The sequence below is a fragment of the Cucumis melo genome, chromosome 7 (genome assembly GCF_025177605.1).
Source record: "Cucumis melo cultivar AY chromosome 7, USDA_Cmelo_AY_1.0, whole genome shotgun sequence".
NCBI lineage: Eukaryota > Viridiplantae > Streptophyta > Magnoliopsida > Cucurbitales > Cucurbitaceae > Cucumis > Cucumis melo.
The window spans coordinates 15,745,088-15,767,659 of record NC_066863.1 but is presented as its reverse complement, the minus strand read 5'-3'; the positions used below and the strand labels follow the sequence as shown (position 1 = coordinate 15,767,659).

The 22,572-nt window shown below is 33.9% G+C and overlaps 1 protein-coding gene across 3 annotated transcripts; it reads right to left on the bottom strand.

Annotated features, from left to right (window-relative positions):
- Positions 1-11,452: 11,452 nt before the first annotated feature.
- On the bottom strand, positions 11,453-16,906 carry LOC103495764 (uncharacterized). 3 transcript variants are annotated; one of them, XM_051087621.1, is made up of 5 exons: positions 16,806-16,906; positions 13,202-13,408; positions 12,985-13,066; positions 11,942-12,037; positions 11,453-11,846 (listed from the first exon to the last, which is right to left on the bottom strand). In XM_051087621.1, exons 2-5 carry the CDS (start codon positions 13,345-13,347, stop codon positions 11,763-11,765), a joined length of 408 nt encoding a protein of 135 aa, XP_050943578.1. In that variant the 5' UTR covers positions 13,348-13,408; positions 16,806-16,906; the 3' UTR covers positions 11,453-11,762. The 3 variants fall into 3 exon arrangements, 2 of the variants coding, with proteins under 2 accessions (XP_050943578.1, XP_050943579.1); XM_051087622.1 differs by lacking the exon at positions 16,806-16,906 and having other exon boundaries at positions 13,164-14,276; XR_007822454.1 differs by lacking the exons at positions 12,985-13,066; positions 13,202-13,408 and having other exon boundaries at positions 11,942-12,926; positions 16,806-16,820.
- Between the last annotated feature and the right edge of the window lie 5,666 nt (positions 16,907-22,572).

Below are 22,572 nucleotides of genomic sequence, written 5' to 3'. Positions count from 1 at the left end.
AGAAGAAAGCAAAAATTACGCAAATTCTTGGAAGAAAATAAAAACTCTGAAAAGAAAACTCAACCCTAATTACTCTTTACCTTTGATTACCCGTTGATGGATAATCAAAGAAATTTCAAAATGAATTTAAGAGAAATTGAGAGACTTTTTAGAGAAATTTAGGACCCATTTGGTAACGTTATTATTCTCCATTTCCTATTTCTGTTTTCATTTTTTAAGAAATAGAGGTGTTTGATAACGTTTCTTGTTTCTCGTTCTAAAAAAAGTAGAAACGTTTCTCATTTTATAAGAAATTATTGGGAACAAAAAAAATTAGTTCTTCTGTTCCGTTTCTCAATTACTTCTATTGGTTTCCTTTTTCTCAATTTATTTCTATTTGTTTCCTTTTCCTTTTTCTCAATTATTTTTATTTGTTTCTTTTCATTTTTCTTTTATTGGTTTTTTTTCTTTTTCTCAATTATTTTTATTTGGCTTTTTTTCCTTTTTTTCAATTATTTTTATTGATTTTCCTTTTCATTTTTCTCAAATATCTTTATTTCTTTTCTTTTCCTTTTTTCAATTATTTTTATTGGTTTCATTTTCCTATTTCTCAATTATTTTTATTGGTTTTCCTTTTCATTTTTCTCAAATATCTTTATTTCTTTTCCTTTTTTCAATTATTTTTATTGGTTTCATTTTCCTATTTCTCGATTATTTTTATTGGTTTCATTTTTCTGTTTCTCAATTATTTTTATTGGTTTCATTTTCCTTTTTCTTAATTATTTTTATTGTTTCATTTTTTTTTCAATTATTTTTATTGGTTTCCTTTTCATTTTTTGTCAATTATTTTTATTTATTTCATTTTCCTTTTTCTTAATTATTCTTATTTCCATCGTCTTCTCCAAATAATCATCATCTTCCTCTTTCACTCATCGTTTTCATCTGCACACCGTCTTTCTCTTCACCTCTTATCATCTTCCTCGACAACCTGAACTCTTCCTCTTCACTGGACTGTTCCTCTTCGTCGGATCCATAGAAATCAAATGTAGTTTAACAAAATTCGAAAAACATATTGATATTGCATATGTATATTGATCTTGCATATGTAAAAACTACGTAAAGAAGGTATTTAAACTACATAATGTATACACATTAGAAATCAAATGTAGTTTAACAAAACGCACTACAAGAAAATTGCTATTTAGTGACAAATTTTTAGTGACGTAACAAATTTTTGTCGGTAAAAGTCATTTATAGTTTTTTGATATAATTAATCAATCAAATTTATAGTCATTTATATAGGTAGTGGTATGACATAATGTAAAAGTTTTTTGATATATATTTCTTGTGATGAAGTTGGTGTTATTGCATGTTGCTTAGTGATAAGTTTTTAAAATTATTATGTTTGACATCTTATAACATGTTTATATAATTAATCAATAAGATATTATTTTTTTATGTAATAAAATTCTTTTACTGACGCTTTCAATAACGTCACAAAAGCATTGATTTTTATAAAAAAAAAATTGTACGACTTTTTAGTGGCACACTTCAATACGTCGCAAAAGCTATTTGTAACGGTCCCAAAGTAACCTCCAGCAACAGTACAATTTGTCACTAAAACATCGACTTTAGTGACATGTTCAAAACATCACTATAGAAAATAAATAGTGACACAAATCATGTTACTAAAAGTAAGCCTTTAGTAACGCACAAACGTCACTAAAAGTTCATCTTTTGCAGCGCGAACGCTTGCGTCGCTAAAACTTTAACTGACACGGAATCTGCGACAGTCCTAGTGACGAAGGTCTTTTCGTCGCTAAAACTATTAGCGACGCGTTGTCAATCTTCAGTGACGCTTTCTGTGCGCCATTGAAAACGGAATTTCTTGTAGTGACGTTCATAATAAATTCATACAAAACCCATAAAAATAAATTACAAAAAAATATTGAAGTTCATAACAATAGAAAATAAATTGCGATCCTTAGTGTAAGTGACCATAATATATGAAACAAAACAATTGAATGCCTACAAACGACAATTATAATAGTACCTCTTAGAAGAGTATACTCGTGAATGGTGAGATCCTGCATAAGATAACCATCATTGTTAACATTTGTACATAAGACAAAATATAGAAGAACAAATATTTGAAAGAATATTACGTATACATACCTTCAATGACGACCAATACGATCCGAAATCAACATTGAATGACTAAATACTCAACATGGAAAGTTTAAGAAAATGCTATTTTTTTAAAATTGGTAGCCTCAAAGTTTTGAAATCCATTGAACATAATGAATGAAATTCCATAGTAGTAGAAACATAAAAAGCGAATGGAAAAAAGACAAAGAAGCATATAAGGTAAACATCAATACAACAGACGAAACAAGTACATACAAAAGAGTGCCTAATTGAGGAAGTATGAAAAGGCAGAAACAAGGCATAAACATAGGTCGCCAAACAGTGCATAAACATACATTTTCCCAAAGAGTACAATACAGATTAAAGGACAGGATATTCATGACAATTTAGAGGCCACTATATTGAATACAATTGAGACAAAAATAGACAATGGATATATGTAACGCCCCGAATTTTCGAGGTAAATTTTATCATTTTGTGTGATTTTTTTCAAAAATTTAAAAATTTTGGTGTAAATTCTCGGTTTCCTTCGATGAGGGTAGAAAAAGAAATCTAGGGTTATGAATTTCTTTAAATTAATATTTGGTAAATTGATATCTTGATAATATGATATTAATTATATTATTATTATTATTATTTACTTTTATTATTATAATTTAATATTAATATTAATATTATTATTTAATATTATATTTATTATTTAATATTAATATTAATATTATTATTATTTAATATTATTATTATTAATATTATTTAGTATTAACATTATTATTATAAATTAATGTTATTATTATTATTATTTTATGTTATTACTATTTTAATATATATATAGTAATAAATCTATGTGATTGAAGTAACGCTATTGGTCCTGGACATGCTCGACTTTGATGTAATTCTGGGTATGGATTGGTTGGCCGCTAACCATGCCAGCATAGATTGTTCCCGTAAGGAGGTAGCGTTTAACCCTCCCTCGATGGTCAATTTTAAATTTAAGGGAGAAGGGTCAAGGTCATTACCTCAGGTAATCTCAGCCATGAGGGCCAGCAAACTGCTCAGTCATGGTACTTGGAGTATCTTAGCGAGTGTGGTGGATACTAGAGAGGTCGATGTATCCCTGTCATCAGAACCAGTGGTGAGGGACTATCCAGATGTCTTTCCTGAAGAACATCCAGGGTTACCTCCTCACAGAGAGGTTGAGTTTGCCATAGAGCTGGAGCCGGGCACGGTTCCTATATCCAGAGCCCCATACAAAATGGCCCCAGCAGAGTTGAAAGAACTGAAGGTGCAGTTACAGGAATTGCTTGATAAGGGCTTCATTCGACCGAGTGTGTCACCTTGGGGTGCGCCAGTTTTATTTGTTAAGAAGAAGGATGGATCAATGCGCCTATGCATTGACTATAGGGAGTTGAACAAGGTAACCGTTAAGAACAGATATCCCTTGCCCAGGATCGACGATCTGTTTGACCAGTTACAGGGAGCTACAGTGTTCTCTAAGATTGATCTTCGATCGGGATATCATCAGCTGAGGATTAAGGATGGTGATGTACCGAAGACGGCCTTTCATTCCAGATACGAACACTATGAGTTCATTGTGATGTCTTTTGGGTTGACTAATGCTCCGGCAGTGTTTATGGACTTGATGAACAGAGTGTTTAGGGAGTTCCTAGACACTTTTGTGACCGTGTTTATTGATGATATCTTGATATATTTCAAAACGGAGGCCGAGCATGAGAAGCATTTACGTATGGTTTTGCAAACACTTCGGGATAATAAACTATATGCAAAGTTCTCGAAATGCGAGTTTTGGCTGAAGCAGGTGTCCTTTCTAGGCCATGTGGTTTCTAAGGCTTGAGTTTCTGTGGATTCAGCTAAGATAGAGGCAGTCACCAGTTGGACCCGACCTTCCACAGTCAGTGAGGTTCGTAGCTTTCTGGGTTTAGCAGGTTATTATCGACGGTTTGTGGAGAACTTTTCTCGTATAGCTACTCCTCTTACTCAGTTGACCAGGAAGGGAGCTCCTTTTGTTTGGAGCAAGGCATGTGAGGACAGTTTCCAGAACCTTAAATAGAAGCTAGTTACCGCACCGGTTCTTACTGTACCTGATGGTTCTGGCAGTTTTGTGATTTATAGTGATGCTTCCAAGAAGGGTTTGGGTTGTGTTTTGATGCAGCAAGGTAAGGTAGTCGCTTATGCTTCTCGTCAGTTGAAGAGTCATGAGCAGAACTACCCTACACATGATTTAGAGTTGGCAGCAGTGGTTTTTGCTTTGAAAATGTGGAGGCATTACTTATATGGTGAAAAGATACAGATCTTCACGGATCATAAGAGCTTGAAATACTTCTTTACTCAAAAGAAATTGAATATGAGACAGCGAAGATGACTTGAGTTAGTGAAGGATTACGATTGTGAGATACTGTATCATCCAAGCAAGGCAAATGTGGTAGCTGATGCTCTTAGTAGAAAGGTATCACATTCAGCAGCACTTATTACCCAACAGGCCCTATTGCATCGAGATCTTGAGCGGGCTGAGATTGCAGTGTCAGTGGGGGCAGTCACTATGCAGTTAGCCCAGTTGACGGTACAGCCGACTTTGAGGCAAAGGATCATTGATGCTCAGAGTAACGATCCTTATTTGGTTGAGAAGCGTGGCCTAGCAGAGGCAGGGCAAGCAGTTGAGTTCTCCATATCCTCTGATGGTGGACTTTTGTTTGAGAGGCGCCTCTGTGTGCCATCGAATAGTGCGATTAAAACAGAATTATTATCTGAGGCTCACAGTTCCCCATTTTCCATGCACCCAGGTAGTACGAAGATGTATCAGGACCTGAAGCGGGTTTATTGGTGGCGTAACATGAAGAGGGAGAAAGCAGAATTTGTTAGTAAATGCTTGGTGTGTCAGCAGGTTAAGGCACCAAGGCAAAAACCAGCGGGTTTATTACAACCCTTGAACATACCGGAATGGAAGTGGGAAAACGTGTCCATGGATTTCATTACAGGACTGCCAAGAACTCTGAGGGGTTTTACAGTGATTTGGGTTGTGGTGGACAGACTTACCAAATCAGCGCACTTCGTTCCGGGTAAATCCACCTATACCACTAGTAAGTGGGCACAACTGTACATGTCTGAGATAGTGAGATTACATGGAGTGCCAGTGTCGATTGTTTCTGATAGAGATGCCCGTTTCACTTTCAAATTCTTGAAGGGTTTGCAAACTGCTATGGGCACGAGGTTAGACTTTAGTACAGCTTTCCATCCACAGACCGACGGTCAGACTGAGCGTCTGAACCAAGTTTTAGAAGATATGTTGCGAGCGTGTGCATTGGAATTTCCAGGTAGCTGGGACTCCCACTTGCATTTGATGGAATTTGCTTATAATAACAGTTTTCAGGCTACTATTGGCATGGCACCATTTGAGGCCTTGTACGGCAAATGTTGTAGATCCCCTGTTTGCTGGGGTGAGGTGGGTGAACAGAGATTGATGGGTCCTGAGTTAGTTCAGTCTACTAACGAAGCGATACAGAAAATTAGATCACGTATGCAGACCGCACAGAGTAGGCAGAAGAGTTATGCTGATGTTAGACAGAAGGATCTTGAGTTTGATGTGGGGGATAAGGTGTTCTTGAAGGTAGCACCTATGAAAGGTGTCTTACGATTTGAAAGGAGAGGAAAGCTGAGTCCCCGTTTTGTTGGACCATTTGAGATTCTGGAGCGGATTGACCCTGTAGCGTATCGCTTGGCGTTGCCACCATCACTCTCGGCAGTTCATGATGTGTTCCATGTTTCTATGTTGAGGAAGTACATGTCAGATCCATCCCATGTAGTGGATTATGAGCCACTAGAAATTGATGAAAACTTGAGCTATACAGAACAACCCGTGGAGGTGCTGGCTAGGGAGGTGAAAATGTTGAGGAATAGAGAAATTCCTTTGGTTAAAGTCTTATGGTGGAATCACCGGGTTGAAGAGGCTACCTGGGAGCGAGAGGATGACATGAGGTCTCGTTATCCCGAACTGTTCGAGGAATAAAACTTTCGAGGACGAAAGTTCCTTAAGGAGGGAAGAATGTAACGCCCCGAATTTTCGAGGTAAATTTTATCATTTTGTGTGATTTTTTTTCAGAAATTTAAAAATTTTGGTGTAAATTCTCGGTTTCCTTCGATGAGGGTAGAAAAAGAAATCTAGGGTTATGAATTTCTTTAAATTAATATTTGGTAAATTGATATCTTGATAATATGATATTAATTATATTATTATTATTATTATTTACTTTTATTATTATAATTTGATATTAATATTATTATTATTATTTAATATTATATTTATTATTTAATATTAATATTATTAATATTATTAATATTATATTTATTATTTAATATTAATATTAATATTAATATTATTTAATATTATTATTATTAATATTATTTAGTATTAACATTATTATTATAAATTAATGTTATTATTATTATTATTTTATATTACTACTATTTAAATATATATATATATAATAATAATAATATTTTTTTAAAACCCTAAGAACGTGCGCGCGCCTCCCTTCATCCATTTCTTCTTCTTCTTCATCGTCTTCCGCTCGCGAACGCCGCCGCCGTCTCTCCAGCTTTCTCTCTTCCGCTCGCGTCCCGTCGTCGTCCCATCTCTATCTCCGTCCGCTGTCACCGTCCTCTGTCCCCGTCTCCATCTCCGTCGGTTCACAGCTCCACCGTTCGTTCGCCGCGGCCCCATCCATTCCCGATCTCCTTTCAGCCTCACGCAACCACAGATCTGCCGGCCGCCTCTGTCCCTACTGCAGTTGACATCCCCTTCTTCGTGTGCCGTCCAGTGCAGCCCAGAAGACCCGGGCTAAGCCGCAGACCATCGTCGTCGTCGCCGCGTTAAGTTTTCGTCCGTTGTCGCGCGCCGCCAAGGATAGCCGTTCGCGTAAGCGTCGGGTGTCGCGAGCCGAGCCGTGAGCCCCAAGCCGAGCTGCGAGCCGAGCCGTGAGCCCCAAGCCGAGCCGTAAGTCAAGCCGTGAGCCCCAAGCCGAGCCGCGAACCCAGTTGAGTCGAGCCGCGAGCCGAGTCAAGCCGTGAGCCGCGAGCCGCAAGTGAGTCGAGCCAAGCCGAGGGTGAGTCGAGTCGAGTTACTTAAGCTTTCCTTCCTCCACTTCGGGTCACGGTGAGTCTTCGGTAAGGATTATTTTGGTAATTTTCCTAATGTTGCTACAATCGTTTCGAGTTTGAATATTAGAGTAAGACTGGGTCCTATCTTTCGTTCCTTAAAGGTAGTAGGGATTTGACGCTCAAGTTCTTGGGTCCCACGGCAAGTTCATTTGGGAATAGCTCCCTTTACTCGGGTAAGCCAACGTTGTTGTTTCGAATGATTTAAAAAGGTGACTTTTACTGGTGTCATTGTTTAAACCCTTGTGTTTTCGTTTAGGTGGATCTGTTGAACGTGGACTGGATCGAGGGGCATAACCAAGTATCAGGTAAGGGTTTTCCTACTACCGGACCTCGGATCGAGGCTGGAAACGTAGTAATCCACAGGGGATTACACGTTAGTAACTGTACTGAATGAGTTGATGCATGTTTGACTATTAAGTATCGCTGTTATACTCTTGTCTGATGTAAAGGTAACGTGACTGCTAGTGGTAGCTTGTGTGCCATTGGGTGTAGGTAGTTGTTTACGAATAGACACTGATGCCCGGATGTTCTGTACATTGTAGTTATGTTAAAGGGCCACGTTGTGGACTGGAATTGTATGTCGATGGACTTTAAAATCTTAAGGTTAGGTCTGTGGTAGTTTATTGTCTGGATATTGATCATGGAGTTTGTCGTGGAAGGACTGTGAGTCCGATCCTGATTTGACTAGTTAACTGGATCTAAGGGATATCACAATGGTGTGTGAATTAGAAGTGCATATAGCCACTGAGGATGTAGTTGTGTAAACCTATATTATCTGACTGGCGAAGCCTATGGCGAAATTGTAATATGATTGTTGTTGGAGTATGACTGTTGTAGACGGTTTAGTATGGACTGAGGGGTAACGGTTAGCTTCATCTATGGGGTAGTGTACCTTATGGATAGGTGTATCCTTCGGGATCACTAGACTGATACGTGCATCCTTCGGGATCACTAGACTGATATGTGCATCCTTCAGGATTGCTAGACTGATATGTGTATCCCTCGGGATCACTAGACTGATAGGTGTATCCTTCGGGGTCACTAGACTGATACGTGCATCCTTCAGGATCACAGAACTGATGTGTGCGTTCTACGGAACCACTAGACTGTTTACGTAGGGTACCCCTGCATAGGAAGTTAACTGTTGTTCCCTAACGGGCCCAGTAGTAGGTCCCTTACTGGGTATATCTTATACTCACCCTTTCTCTTCTTTAACTTTTCAGGTAAGGGTACAGCGAGGGGCAGACCGACAAGAGGCAGGAAGGATGCGTGAAGGCCATATGGACTTTATGCTTCCGCTGATGTATTTTGTTAGAATATTTGTTTTTTTGTGATTTTGAGTTTGATGACTTGAGTATTGTATTTGAAACTCTCGTGACTGTGATTTAAATAGGGCCCGAAACTATTTTTGTAATATCTCTAACGTTTTTAATGAAACGTAACCGGTCCTTTATGAGTTCTTGTGTTTTGTGGTCGAGTCTTAGTACTGAGTAGTGACCTCAGCTTAGTCCGGAAAGTTGGGTCGTTACAATATATGTGAAAAATTAAAAAAAATTGCATAAACCAAATTTCATATAAACCAAATCAATGAATGAAATTGAGCAAAAAAAAAATTCAAAAATCTATCATCGATTGTGTTTCAAAAAGAGTAATGAAACAGAAGTATACCTTCCTACCATGCTTGGGTAGGACCAATTGTCGGCGAAGACAAAGCATCGAATATTTTCTACATCAGTCCAGGGCAAGGTCAAACGACAAATTGAACATCGAATGCAAGGAAGGGTTGCTTCAAGGGTAACACGCACATGCGTGTTCACACAGAACACGCAAAGAAATTTGAAAACGATTTCGGTTTGGAGGCAGCGCTGGTGGAGGGCCGCCTTCAACAAACCCCAATTCGTTTTCGAAAGTGAGGAGAGATAGATGAGAGAGATCAAGATCGGCAACTTCCATTCCGTGTATGAAACCCCTTTTCCAAAATAACGGAAATAAGTGGATTTTCGGGCTAAAAGAACAAAAAATAAACAAAAAAATACAGAAGCTTTCAAGAACATAATACACACAATAATGGAAGGCCAAAGTGAATGAAGCCGAAAAGAAGAAAAATTTTTCACCAACGGAGGCGTAAACACGGAGGCCTCAATCGAACATAATACACAGTTGAAAGAAGGCGAAAACACGGAGGCAAAATTGAAGGAAGAAGATAAAGCGTAAACACGGTTGAATGAGGCGGCAACACGGGTTGAAGGAGGAGGCAACACAGGTTCAACGAGGCACAACACGGATTGGAAAGGAAATTCGGTAGGGGTTTCAAAGAAATTTTTTTTATGAAACCGGATTAGGGTTTCCATAAACCGTGGACCAAACGGGGGTTAGGGTTGGGCTAACCCAAGCCCACAGTGCTAACCCTAACCCCAAACAGTCCCTAATAGCTTGTCCGAGCATTTTTCCTTGTCTTGGCCAAAATCCCCCAACTTGCTTTTTTGTGAATACTCATTATTTTGTTTGTTTTCTTTCGCCTGTCTTTCTTTATCTTGACTTAGAAAATTTTCTTCTCATTTGATTTTTCTAAAGTTCTAACAATAGTTTTCTAATATTTTAATCTAGGGTTTTTGTTTAAGTTCTCACTTGAATATAGAGTTTTGTTTAAGTTATCACTAATAATAAATCATGAACATGTCTCATTATTATTTATTTATGAGCATCAATGTTACTCTTTGGCTAAATCTCTATTCAATCTAGAAATTATGGTTCCAAATTGGCTATTAGTCCAATTAATGTTTAATAGCTCTTGATTTCTCAGATCTGAATTTGATAGCCAACATGAGTTCTCCATGATTGTCATTGAAAAAATGTAGTATTCTATTGTCACTTTAAATATCATAAGGATATTGATTCTGATTTCTGGATTTTCAAAAAGATTATTGTGCATCTATTTTCTTGTTTAATATATTTTGGCATTTGTATGTTATACTCGCAATTTAATTTCTGATTTGTTAATTGTAGGCGATACCTTGAAAATTGGTGCAAGTGATTACGCCATCAACCGAGGCTGATGTTGAATTGAGCCTGATGCCATTCATTTGAAAGTGTATCTTGGATTGCAATATTACTTTTTAATGATGATGATGTTGGAAATAAACATTATACGATAAAGCTACAATGAAAGTATATTTCATGGGAATTTTTTCTATAGAAGAGCTGCGGACTGAATAATAATTCAATTAAATGTGGGTTTACTTTTGTTGATTGTGCTGCTTTAAAATTTTGGACTGATTCTATCAAAGATGACGCTTTCTGCGCTGGCTCTAGGTGTTCTCTTGATGCAAGTAGGCAATTCAAAATTTTTATTTAGTAATACGTGCCTCTATGATTTCTCTAAGTGTCGCCAAAGGAAATAATATATGAAGCTAGAGGTGAAAAGAAATCTTTCCTTTAATCTTGGACTTTAGGTTTTCATTTAATTGATTGATATATTTAACTTTGACAAATTCTTCAATGTCCAGAATTTAATTTTGGGCAGGACTATCTAAAGAAACATGTCAAGTTCTCGAGAAGTACTCACCTACTAGTTTGTTATAAATTAAGAAATTTACTTTAATGAGTGATTGCCTTTTTATTTATCACATATGTCTGATAGTACACTACTACAAAAATCGGATTACTTGACGTTAATACAGTATCAAGTAAACATTTATTTGACGTTTTTAAAAGCGTCAAGTAATCGACTGTCAAGTATAGTCCGATTATTTGACACTAAAAAACTGTCAAGTATACGTATACTTGACACTACAAAACCGTCAAGTATAAGTATACTTGACACTTAAACACCATCAAGTATACATTTACTTGACACTAAAAAACCGTCAAGTATACGTGTACTTTACACTAAAAAACCATCAAGTATACGTTTACTTGACACTGTATTAACGTCAAGTAATCTATCGCACTTTGCCTTTTATGTGTCAAGTAAGGTTGTATACTTGACGCCTTTTACGTGTCAAGTAAACATATACTTGACGTTTTTGCATGTAAAGGAATATTGTATACTTGACATATATTTAGACGTTAGGTATAGTACTGTTTATTAATATATATCAAATATACAAATTTTTCAGAACCAATAGTTACACAACAAAAAAATGACAAATAATTAAGTAAACCAACAATAATTTCATTCTTCTCACCAATGTCAAAAACAATTACACAATTTCAATCCAAATATAGCCAACTAAAATTTCCTATCTGTGGCCTATTCCAAAATCAACAATAATAATAGTTACCTTATATAACCAATAATAATAACTAACTTGTGTACCAAAACTAAAGTCTATCTCCTTACATCTATTGTCTAACATGTAAGTATAATGGCTATGAACAAAACATTTACACAAAAAATGTTATGGACATTCTCCTATGTTAGCCATATACAAAATTAAGAAGATCATATATAGGTGTATATATCATATGTACCGAGCTAAAAATTCAGCCCACTCCACTCGTACTTCATCCAATTCAAGCTGTGAGTATGAGTTTCTTGTATCAATCTGTAAAACATAAAAAGTCAAGTAGACACTTTCTTAAAAAAATAGTCATATTATACCATTTATAACGTTACAATGTAAGTAGTTTAAAAACATACCGCATCAGTAATAATGTTTGTGTCCTTGCTCACGATTTCACACATGTATCTCATGACATAATATCTACATGCAACAGTTCCTACTTGTAAAGGACACTATAACACAAAACCAAAGAACAATGCATTCAGGGCACACAATTGCGTTGGCATATTCCTTTCGATACAAGCAACAATCATTAGGTCATGCATGAATCTTTTCATATTCCATTCCTAGTGCACCTAACATTTTCGTTGCTTCATACATATGTATGGAGGTCATTAGGAGAAGGTAAGATGACAATTTCCATAGTTTCAACAAGGGCAACGTATAGAAGTATTAGTTGTATTGAAAAATCCAAATATCATGAAGTTCTCTACACCCAACTCAAACTCTTTAGATAATCTACTCTTTGACATCCATGATTTATCTATACTTATAATATGATAATCTTGGATCTACAAAAAAAATTTACAATATTCAAAATCAGGTAACTCATGCAACTTACTATCCTATCAACAAACAAGTCCCAATCTAGCCTAAGTGTTCTAGTAGTAAAATCATTTACATCAAAATCAAGCTAAAATTAACAAGTGTTGTAATGGTTTGGTTTATTTTTTTAAGAAAATAAGTTCCAATCGATTTTCTCTTAATTAAGTTCTAAACGTCGATTTGAACCGTTGAATTGAATTTTTCAGTTACCCTTCTCTACTATGTAGTTGGTGTTTAATCTCTAATAAAAGAAATTGACAAAATTTCAATTTAGGTAAACAAAAAGAACAAATTCAAACAAAAAGTGGAAATAAAAATAAAAACAAAATTATAAAAAATAAACATATCAAAAGCCAAGAACCAATTCATCCTTAATTATAGAATATCAAACACCTAGGTGATCAATAAAGATGAACATCTAGAGTAAGAACTTCCCTTTATCAACAAAAGAAACCGACAGATATATCTCTTACAAGAAAATATTTGATCTTGGAAGCATGATATATAGTTTATAACCTACAGGAAACATGATAAAACAATTAACATTATAAATATGTAAGAGAAAAACTAAAACCTGAAGCCCTGACCAAAATGCTTGCAAACTGTTGAATAATGGCCAGACAAGAGCTTTAGAATCCATATTTACCTCAACATACCTACATGTATAGGAAACCAGTCACAGTATCAAATGTAAGACACACCCATTGATCATTTAAAAAAAAAGGCAGGAGAGGAGAAAAATAAAATATCTACCTAATCTTCGTAGTTAGACATAGAATGCATAACATTACCAAGGGTCATTGAAAAGATAATGAATCACAGCCCCATATGCTTCTTGAAATATGAATAGGTACTCTTCATTGCCAAACAAAAGATAAGATTGATCGAACTTTGAAACTGACCCAAACATATCAACAGAAGAGTTCCAAGGATTCATAATAACATCCAAACACTTCAATCCAATTCCAATGGTTAGGCATGATTTTCATAAGAGGCAGCTGGAGAAGAATTTATGTTACTTTACCTATTTAAGTTTTGTAGTTTCAAAGATAAAATTTAAAAACGAAAGCCAAATTAAAAGCTATAATTATATGTAAAATTCTCTAATCAACGTAGAGAGAAAAGAAATGAGAGGAAGAAGAAGAAATTAATCTAAGTTGCAACACAATTACGGCAAATAGGGCACGTAAATTTCTTACTAAACCAAACCTCAATACACTCCAAATGAAAAAAATGATGGCACTCCGGCAACGCCTGACAATTTTCTCTGGCCAAAAACTCCTCCAAAAATGATTGCAGTCGGCGGCAACGACAACTTCTCCGCCCGCTTCATTCTCCGCTCCTCCGCCATTGCCGCCTCCACGTCTTTACCGCCTCCTCCACTGGAAAATAACGCTAGGCGTCAATCTGAGTGGGTTGTCGTCAGTGAGGCTAGTCGCTCGTGGTCAGAGGTTGGGTACACCCACACCGCTGTCTGCAGGTCGCTGCCGTTGGAGGCTCGTCGGACAAGGCTGGACAAGGAAGGTGAAGATTTTGGTCGGAATCGTCATGGGTAAGAGTCTGCTGCGTGGGTCGTAGCGGAGTGGGTCGTCGTGGTGTGGATCGTCGTAGCGTGGGTCATCGTCGTCAGTGTGAGTCTTCGCGAAAGGCTTGGGTTAGCATGGGTTTTGGGATGGAGATAGAGAGGTTGAGGGTTTGGGGAGAGAAAGGGGGAAAATGAAAGGTTTTTTGGAAGGAATTTTTTAATAAATTTGTTTTCAATAAAATTATTTAATTATTTTAATAAGTTTTTTTTTACTAAATTTATTTTAATACATTTTTTTTACTAAATTAATTTTTAATAGGTTTCTTTTGCTAAATTTATTTTAATAAGTTTATTTTAATAACATTGTAATAACTTTATTTTAATAACTTTATTTTAATAAATTTATTTTAATAAGCTTATTTGATGAAATGAGAGAAATAAAAAATACTTTTATATTTTATATTTTTATATTTTTATATTTGACATTTTTAAAATATTACTTTTCAAAGTATCAAATAAAAATTTTAAATATACTTGACGTTATTTCCACGTCAAGTAAATGTCAACCATACTTGACGTGCAATAAACATCAGGTAAAATCCACACTATACTTGACGCTAAAAAACCGTCAAGTACAGTCTCCACTATACTTGACGCGACACAAAACGTCAAGTAAAAATAATTCAATAATTTTGGTGAAAATTTTGTCTTCTTTAAACTATTCTTGACGTTATTTTCACGTCAAGTAAAGTTTCGCAATACTTGACACGAATACAACGTCATGACGCGAAAAAAATGTCAAGTAAAGGTTAACGTAAAATTATCCGAAAAACTCCGTGAAAACTCCACTTATTTTAGACTATACTTGAAGTTTTTCCTTTAAAATTTTCAATACTTGACGCTTTTTTAACAAAAGCGTCAAGTATGTAAAAGTGCCTAGTGTCAAGTAAAGTAGATTTTGTAGTAGTGGTATAAACATTGTTCCTCTTTTGCTACTATCAAATTCTTAGTAGCTACTATTTGCAAGTCTAACTACAAATTCAATTATCTAGTCTACTATTTTCTTTTCTTTCCTTTTCTTTTGTAAATCTCTTTTCTTTTCTTTTGCGAAGTACCCAAAGGTTGATATGGCTGTCATGATTCTGGTTAAGAACATCGCCAATATAAGCACCTACATCTCCCTTCTTGAATACAATAATATCGAGGATATGGTTCTTTTATCTAAGCTCTATTTTGCTTGTAGTTGACCAAATCTTTAATTAACTCTTAAACTTTTTGAATTATAGATTGGATTCCTGCGCACTAGAGCTTAATGGGCAATTTTGTCTGTTGGATTCTTGCACACTAGAGCTTAATGGGCAATTTTGTTTGCCTCTATTTTTTTTTTCTTAAAGTTAGTATCATTTTTATTGGTGTAGTAGTGGATTGGAGACGGTTTCAGAGTAAAAGATTTTTTATATTTGGTATACGATCTTGAACAACCAAATAATAATTTGAAAAGAAAAGAAAAATAGATCTTTTATATTTGGTACACGATCTAGAAAAAGAATTAAAAGAAAAATGGCAGAAGAAGAAGAGAAAAAGACGATGAAAAGGAAAAAAAATTGCAGAAAAAAAAAGGAGAAGAAAGAAGATGGAAAGGAAAGACAAACCTAAAATATTTAGAAAAATATGGTCGGCTTCATGAGCTCTTTGATTTTGTTACATGGGCCATAAATATTTTGCCGCTTTGTTATATTTATGAAAAAATTTCTTAATCTAATTTAATTTAAATTAAATCAAATTAATAGAAAATGTGGGTGATTCTCTCACATATTCCAATATTACCTCTATCTCCTTCAATTGAAGAATAGGGAAGGGATTTTTTAGCAGATCAAAGATACTTATGAGTACTACTTACTCTCTAAAAAATTTTTTCCAATTTTTGTTCCCACAAACCAAAATTTCATTTTCAGATAATAGAAAAGTCTCTAAGTGGTGGTACTCCAATATTGGAGTTTTAGTAGATATATAGACTTCAACGAGAGTAAGTACTTATTTCATATTCTCTGTATTTTTTTTTTATAGCATGCTTAGCCATAGAAGATTTATTTATGTATATTTCCGATGTACTGTATACTTAGCCATAGAAATTTTGTTTCGATATATTTTCAATGCACACCAAGTATTTTTAGATCCCAATTAAATTTGAGTTATAGTTCGGTTTAAATTTATTTCATTGTAGGGCTTCTATCCCTTCAAATAGTTACATTGGTGATTTAAGATGATGAAAAAAACTGAAACAAATTATTGGGAGCATCTATATCCTAATAATAAAGGCAATAAACAAAAGGCCGCAATAATAATTACGTTTATACTAAAGCAAATAAGGAATGGAGAGTTGCTATAAATACTAAAGCAAGATCACTCCAAGAAAAGCAACAAAACCAATAAGATCCAGGAAATCGAATAACTTTCTAGACAACATTTCCTAGTCTATCCTCTTCATCTTTAAGTCAAATTTGTCGAAGAAGTAGTCCCATTAAGTTGATATTTTTTTTAATAGTATTAGCAGCTGAAGAGAATTGAAGCAGACATGAGATGCATATTCATCAAGTCAAGTTCGGCCAACTCAAGCTAGCTAGAACACCTTTTTTGAAAAAAAGACATGAGATGCAGCATATTGATCAAGACCAACATTTGACAGCAAAGATGCAAGCTTGAAAACTTTTTTTAAGAATAACATACAACTTAGACATCAATTGAAACGGGAAGATTAGAACACATCATGGCATATGGCATTTAAAGATCAAGAAGTGCGTTTCAACTCCTTTAAGAGGGAAGATATGATAAAGCAAAAAAACCACAAATCCAAAACAAGTTTGTAATACCTGCATCTCTCACTTGAAAAAGATCAGCTATTTGGTTTGAAATCAATTATAACCAGCCATCAACATAGTCTATCCTTAAATACTCCATCCTTAATCTCAAGTTGTCAAAATTATTAGAAGGAAATTTCTAATCAAACAAAAGTACTCTATCCTTATCCTTAATCTTAGTCAGCTATTGGTTGATGCAACAAGTAGTATATGAGGCCCTACGTGAGTTCACATAATCTCTAATCAAACAAAACATGATTATCATCCATAAATTTCACAATAAATCACATCTAAGGACCAATCTACTTGGCAAAGTCCAAACATCATCAAACAAATTTCAGAATCCATTCTACCAATAGTGTCAATCGAGTTCCAAAACATTCCGAGAAGTAACTTGGCAATTTAGAAGTCCCCACTATCTTGAATCAAATTACACACCACAACTTTAACTAAAGTTACTCTAAAACTAAAAAATCAGACGCTATTAGCCTACCTCAATTGATTTTCAACAACAAAACAAATCCCAAATCTAATAAATATAAAAGATCTTGGAATAAGTGTTGAATCTTGAAAAAAAAGATCGTTGGAATATTGGTACACAATCGTGTAGCAAAAAATCTTGAAAAAAAAATCGTGTAGCCAAATCTAAACGATTGTGTACCAAAGAATTTAAAAAAAAAATTCGTCTAAATCTAAACAATCATGTACCAAAAAATAGCAAAATTTAAACAATCGTGTACCAAAGAATAGTCAAATTTAAATGATCGTATATCAAAGAATAATCAAACTAAACAATCGTATACCAAATGTAAACGATTTTGGTACAAGATCATGTATCAAATATATTATGTGCGTTGTTGACTAGAACAATTTTGGTATTTTTCATTTTGGGCATGTGGACTTTTTCTGTTTTCGAAATTGTTCTATATAGTGTAAATATTTTGCCGCTTTGTTATATGTTTTAAAAGAACCCTTAAATTAAGTTAATATTAAAATAATCAATTAATTTAAAATAAATTAAATAATTAATTGAATTAATAATTAATTAAATTATATGGGTCTTTTTACAAATAGAACAAAGCGGCAAAATATTTGGTACACGATCGTTTAGATTTGTCATTTAATTTGGCAATTATTTTTTTATTCTATCGTTTAATTTGATTACACGATCGTTTAATTCGGTTACGTTTAAAATTGGTTACACGACCGTTTAGATTTGATCATTTAGATTTGGGTAGGCAAATCGTTTTTCTTTTGATACACGATTGTTTAGATTTGGCTAAACGATTTTTAAAAAAAAAAATTTGTACGTGATCGTTTACTTTTTTTTACACGATCATTTAGATTATTTTTTTACACGATCTTTTGGATTTGTCTACACGATCATTTATTTTTTCAAGATTCTTTAGTACACGATCGTTTAGATTTGGATAAACGATTTTTTTAACTATTTAAGTACAAGATCGTTTAGATTTATTTACACGATGGTTTGTTCTTTTATACAACATTTACTTTTTATACACGATTGTGTATATTTGGCTACTCCAATCGAAATGAATTTTTTCAAGATTCTTTATACAGATCTTTTAGATTCTGCTATTTTTTGTACACGATAGTTTCTGCTATTTTTTGTACACGATAGTTTAGATTTGACTACCCAAATTTAAATGGCGTAAAAAAATCGCAGAGGAAAAAGAAGAAGAGGAAAAGAAGAAAGACGATGGAAAGATTAAACGACGTATAAAAAAAGAGGAAAAGAAAAAAAGAGGATGGAAAGGAATCGCAACGGATAAAAAAGAAGAAAGACGATGGAAAGAAATCGCAGCGGAAAAAAAAAAAAGAAGAGGAAAAGAAGAAAGACGACAAAAGAAATTGCAGCGAGGAGGACGACGATGAAAGAAATCGCAGCAAGGAGGAAAGAAAAGATGAAAGGGCAAACATGGAGTATTTAAAAAATGACTAATTTTATGAGCTTTGTTATACAGACCGTAAATAGTTTGGTGTTTTGTTACCTTCATGAAAATTTTTCTAAATCATATTTAATTCATATTTTATTTAAATTATATTTAAATGAATATCTCTCACATAACCTAATGTTTTAATTTAATTAAATCAAATTTATGTAAATAAAATTAAACAAAACTATTAATTAATTCTCTAATTAATTAATTTCTAATTTAATGCAAATTTGAATCATATTCAAATATCTCGTGTTGTCACCTATTTGGTTTGTCGTCTCTACCAATAAAAATAGTGTATTTTGCTCTGTTTTCGTTTCTAAAAAATATATATTAGATTGTATGTATAAATTGTATATTGTATAGGAAAATTATCAAAAGTAGAACATTTGACAAAATATTACACTTCCTAGAAAAATCTAGTGTAAAATTTTTTGTCTGATAGTGATTTTATTCTATGAAGTTTAAATAGTTTGCTAAATGTTTCAATTTTTGAAAAAACCCCTATTGTATATTGTATATGTAAATTGTACACTACTACAAAACAGACTCTCTTGACGTTTTTAAACTGTCAAGAATTATTATTCTTGATGATTTTAAAACCCTCATTGAAGTCAGTGTCAAGAAAGTTGAAATTTTTAACGGTTGATAAAAACGTCAAGAATAGTAAACGTTGACGTTTTATAAACGTTGAGTGTACAAATTTTTATGACAATTTAAACCCGTCAAGAGTATAAGTGTTCATGATAGTTTAAAACCGTCAAGAGTATGTGTATTTCATGACATTTAATAACCGTCAAGAAATTGATTGTTCATGACATTGAAAAACCGTCAAGAATATGCTTGTTTATAACATTAAGAATGTACTTCTTTATGACATTTTAAAAACGTCAAGAATGTACTTTATGAAATTTTAAAACCGTCAAGCATATCCCGAACTTTTTTAAAAATTGTAATTCAATTATATTTTTGTTCATGTATTGTGCTCTCATTGTCATGTATAGCGGTCCAACAACAGTTTCATAAATATATATAAACAACAATATTAATCAAATATAGTTTCAAAACTTGAACATAAATATGAACGAGGACAATTGCAAAACTTTAACATATATTAACATTTTACCATATATGTACAACATTTCGAAAACTTTACATATTTGTTTGATATTGTCATATACAAAACATTATGTCTATCAACCCAACCTAATATGATAATTTCAAAATTACAAAACCAATCCTACTATGCTATTCCAAAAATCATAAGACTACAATTCTAGTTCTAGAAACACAAACTTAACTAAAAAAGCTTGAAACTCAATGACCTTGGATGAAACTTGTCTTCAAATAAACTTGCATTCCACATCCTCTATCTCCAATTCATGAGCTAAAATGAGTACCACTAATAGCAGACCCAATCTACAAGTAGATAACATCACAACAATAAAGTGGGGTCTCACGAACATGCATAGGTCAGTACATCATGAAAGGAAGCAAGATTAAGGCAATATACAATTTTCTAAATGGTCTATATTCAAAGAGTAATAATAGCTATAATGTATATTTAATTGTTTAAGAACCAAATCATATGTGTGAATGAAATTTTAATAATATGTCAGGGAATAATTATTATTGAAATTGTGATAATAATGATTGAAATTGAGATATTGATGAAATTTTAAATTTATGATATTGATATTTGAAACTTTTTATTGATGTGTTGTGGCTACCCTGCAGTTATGGTCGCTTATAGTTTATTATTTGTGAACACGAGTTGTTTGTTAGAAGTAAGGGTGCGTTTATTTAATTAGATCTATGGTTGTCCATAGTGCAAGATAATTATATGTATTTATGTTCTAGGTTTTTAACAATGGACAAGAGTTAGATGAACATTAGGAATAAGTTATCGGTTGAGTATAGAGAGGGAGTTTTCAAATTCCATGCAAGAGATGTATGAACTCGATTAGGACTCGTTAAGGGTATGGAGAGACATTTGTTAACCATTGGAATGTGCCTCTCCTATACATTAATGGGTGTATCATAAAGAGCTAGTGAACTTGTACAGAGATATAGAAAGATTTGATAAAGGAACTAGTAGTGACCCTTTTCATGAAAGAACTAACTGTAACCCCTTCCATATTGAAGGAACCAGTAGCAATTTGTTTTCTGAAGATAATGAAATGTTGGAAATGTTGCATGATTTACAAGCTCCGATCGAACACGAAGAAGAAACAGCAGAGGAAGGTTTGGTGAATGACATGTAGTTCAATAGTGGTGTAGAAGAGGAGACGACAAATATATTTCAAGAGTTATTAAACCAAGCTTGTCGTGAGCTATACCCCGACTGTTCAAAATTTTCATCCTTCAACTTTTTGATTACATTGATGCATGTCAAGGTTCTTAACGATTGGAGTAACAAGTCGTTCGACATGTTATTACAACTGTTAAAATGTGCGCTTCCAATGTGTAGTACTACTATCTTTAATTCTTTCTATGAAGCAAAACGAAAGTTGTGTGATTTGGGCTTGAGATACGAGACTATTCATGCATGTAAGTAGGATTGTGTGTTGTATTGGAAGGAGTTTGTCGATTTGGCACATTGTCCAACTTGTGGTGAGTCTTGGTACAAGGCTAGTCCTATCAAAGGGAAAAGAATCCGCACAAGGTATTGCGACACTTTTCATTGATATCAAGATTATAGAGATTGTTTGTATTACAAGAGGACTCGTCTGAAATGAGATGACATCAAGATAAACGAGTCGAAATGGATGACGTGTTGAGACATCCAGTTGATGCAGAGGGATGGAAGCATTTTGATACTAAATTTGCTGAGTTCGCTTCAGATCCACGAAACAATCGTTTGGGATTAGCTTCTAATGGGTTCAATCCTTTTGGCATATGAGTACTACCTACAATATGTGGCTAGTGGTGTTAATTTTTGACAATTTTTCACCTTGAAAATGCATGAAAAAATCGAAACTTTATCTCAGGACTTGGAATTGTTGATAGTATTGCCAAGCCGCTGAGAATTTATTGTGATAATTCTGCAGCAATTTTCTTCTCAAAAAACAAGTATTCTAAAGGTGTTAAATATATGGAATTAAAATATTTTACTGTTACACAAGAAATTCATAAACAAAGGGTGTCAATCAAACACATTAACACTAGACTTCTGATTGTGAATCCACTGACTAAAGGATTGCCACCAAAGACGTTCAATGATCATGTTGAACGTATGGGTATCAGTAGATATCATTATTAAGATCAAGATGGTGTTATTTGACACTTTGAGCTCATTTATTTATTGTTTCTAATTTTATCTTATGGTTCTGTTCTTATGATTAGTATATACATAAATGAATTAGGTAAACCAAATAGGACATCGTCTTTAATAAAGACACTTATTGTTGGACCATTATTAATTATCTTTATTATAGATAAATAGAAGAACTATTTCAGTAATACATGGAAGAGAATATGTTAATGCAATGATGTATGACCGTCGTGACTCTTTAGTAGTTTCTTTGATTTGACATGATATGTTATGAAGTTTAATTTTGTGCATTATGTCTATGAACGTATATGATAAATAATGTCAATAGGCCAAGTGAGAGATTGTTAGATTTATTTTAAATATAATATTATTATTAATGTGGTCCATATGCATTATATGTTATTTATCTCTTTCAGGCTTATTATTTTATTAGACTCATTAGGTTAAAAGATAATGTTCTAATTAAACACCAAACACCATGATAGGTGGTATCTATAAATAGAACCTTAGAGATTAGTCATCTTACTATCTTATCAAGTAGTTTATT

Excerpts from the sequence above, each read along its gene's own strand:
- LOC103495764 (XM_051087621.1), bottom strand. The coding sequence starts at position 13,347 with ATGAATCCTTGGAACTCTTCTGTTGATATGTTTGGGTCAGTTTCAAAG. Across the intron at positions 13,067-13,201 it reads TATCTTTTCAATGACCCTTG|GTATGTTGAGGTAAATATGG; the intron begins GTAATGTTATGC and ends CTATACATGTAG. Across the intron at positions 12,038-12,984 it reads CATTTTGGTCAGGGCTTCAG|TGTCCTTTACAAGTAGGAAC; the intron begins GTTTTAGTTTTT and ends TTTGTGTTATAG.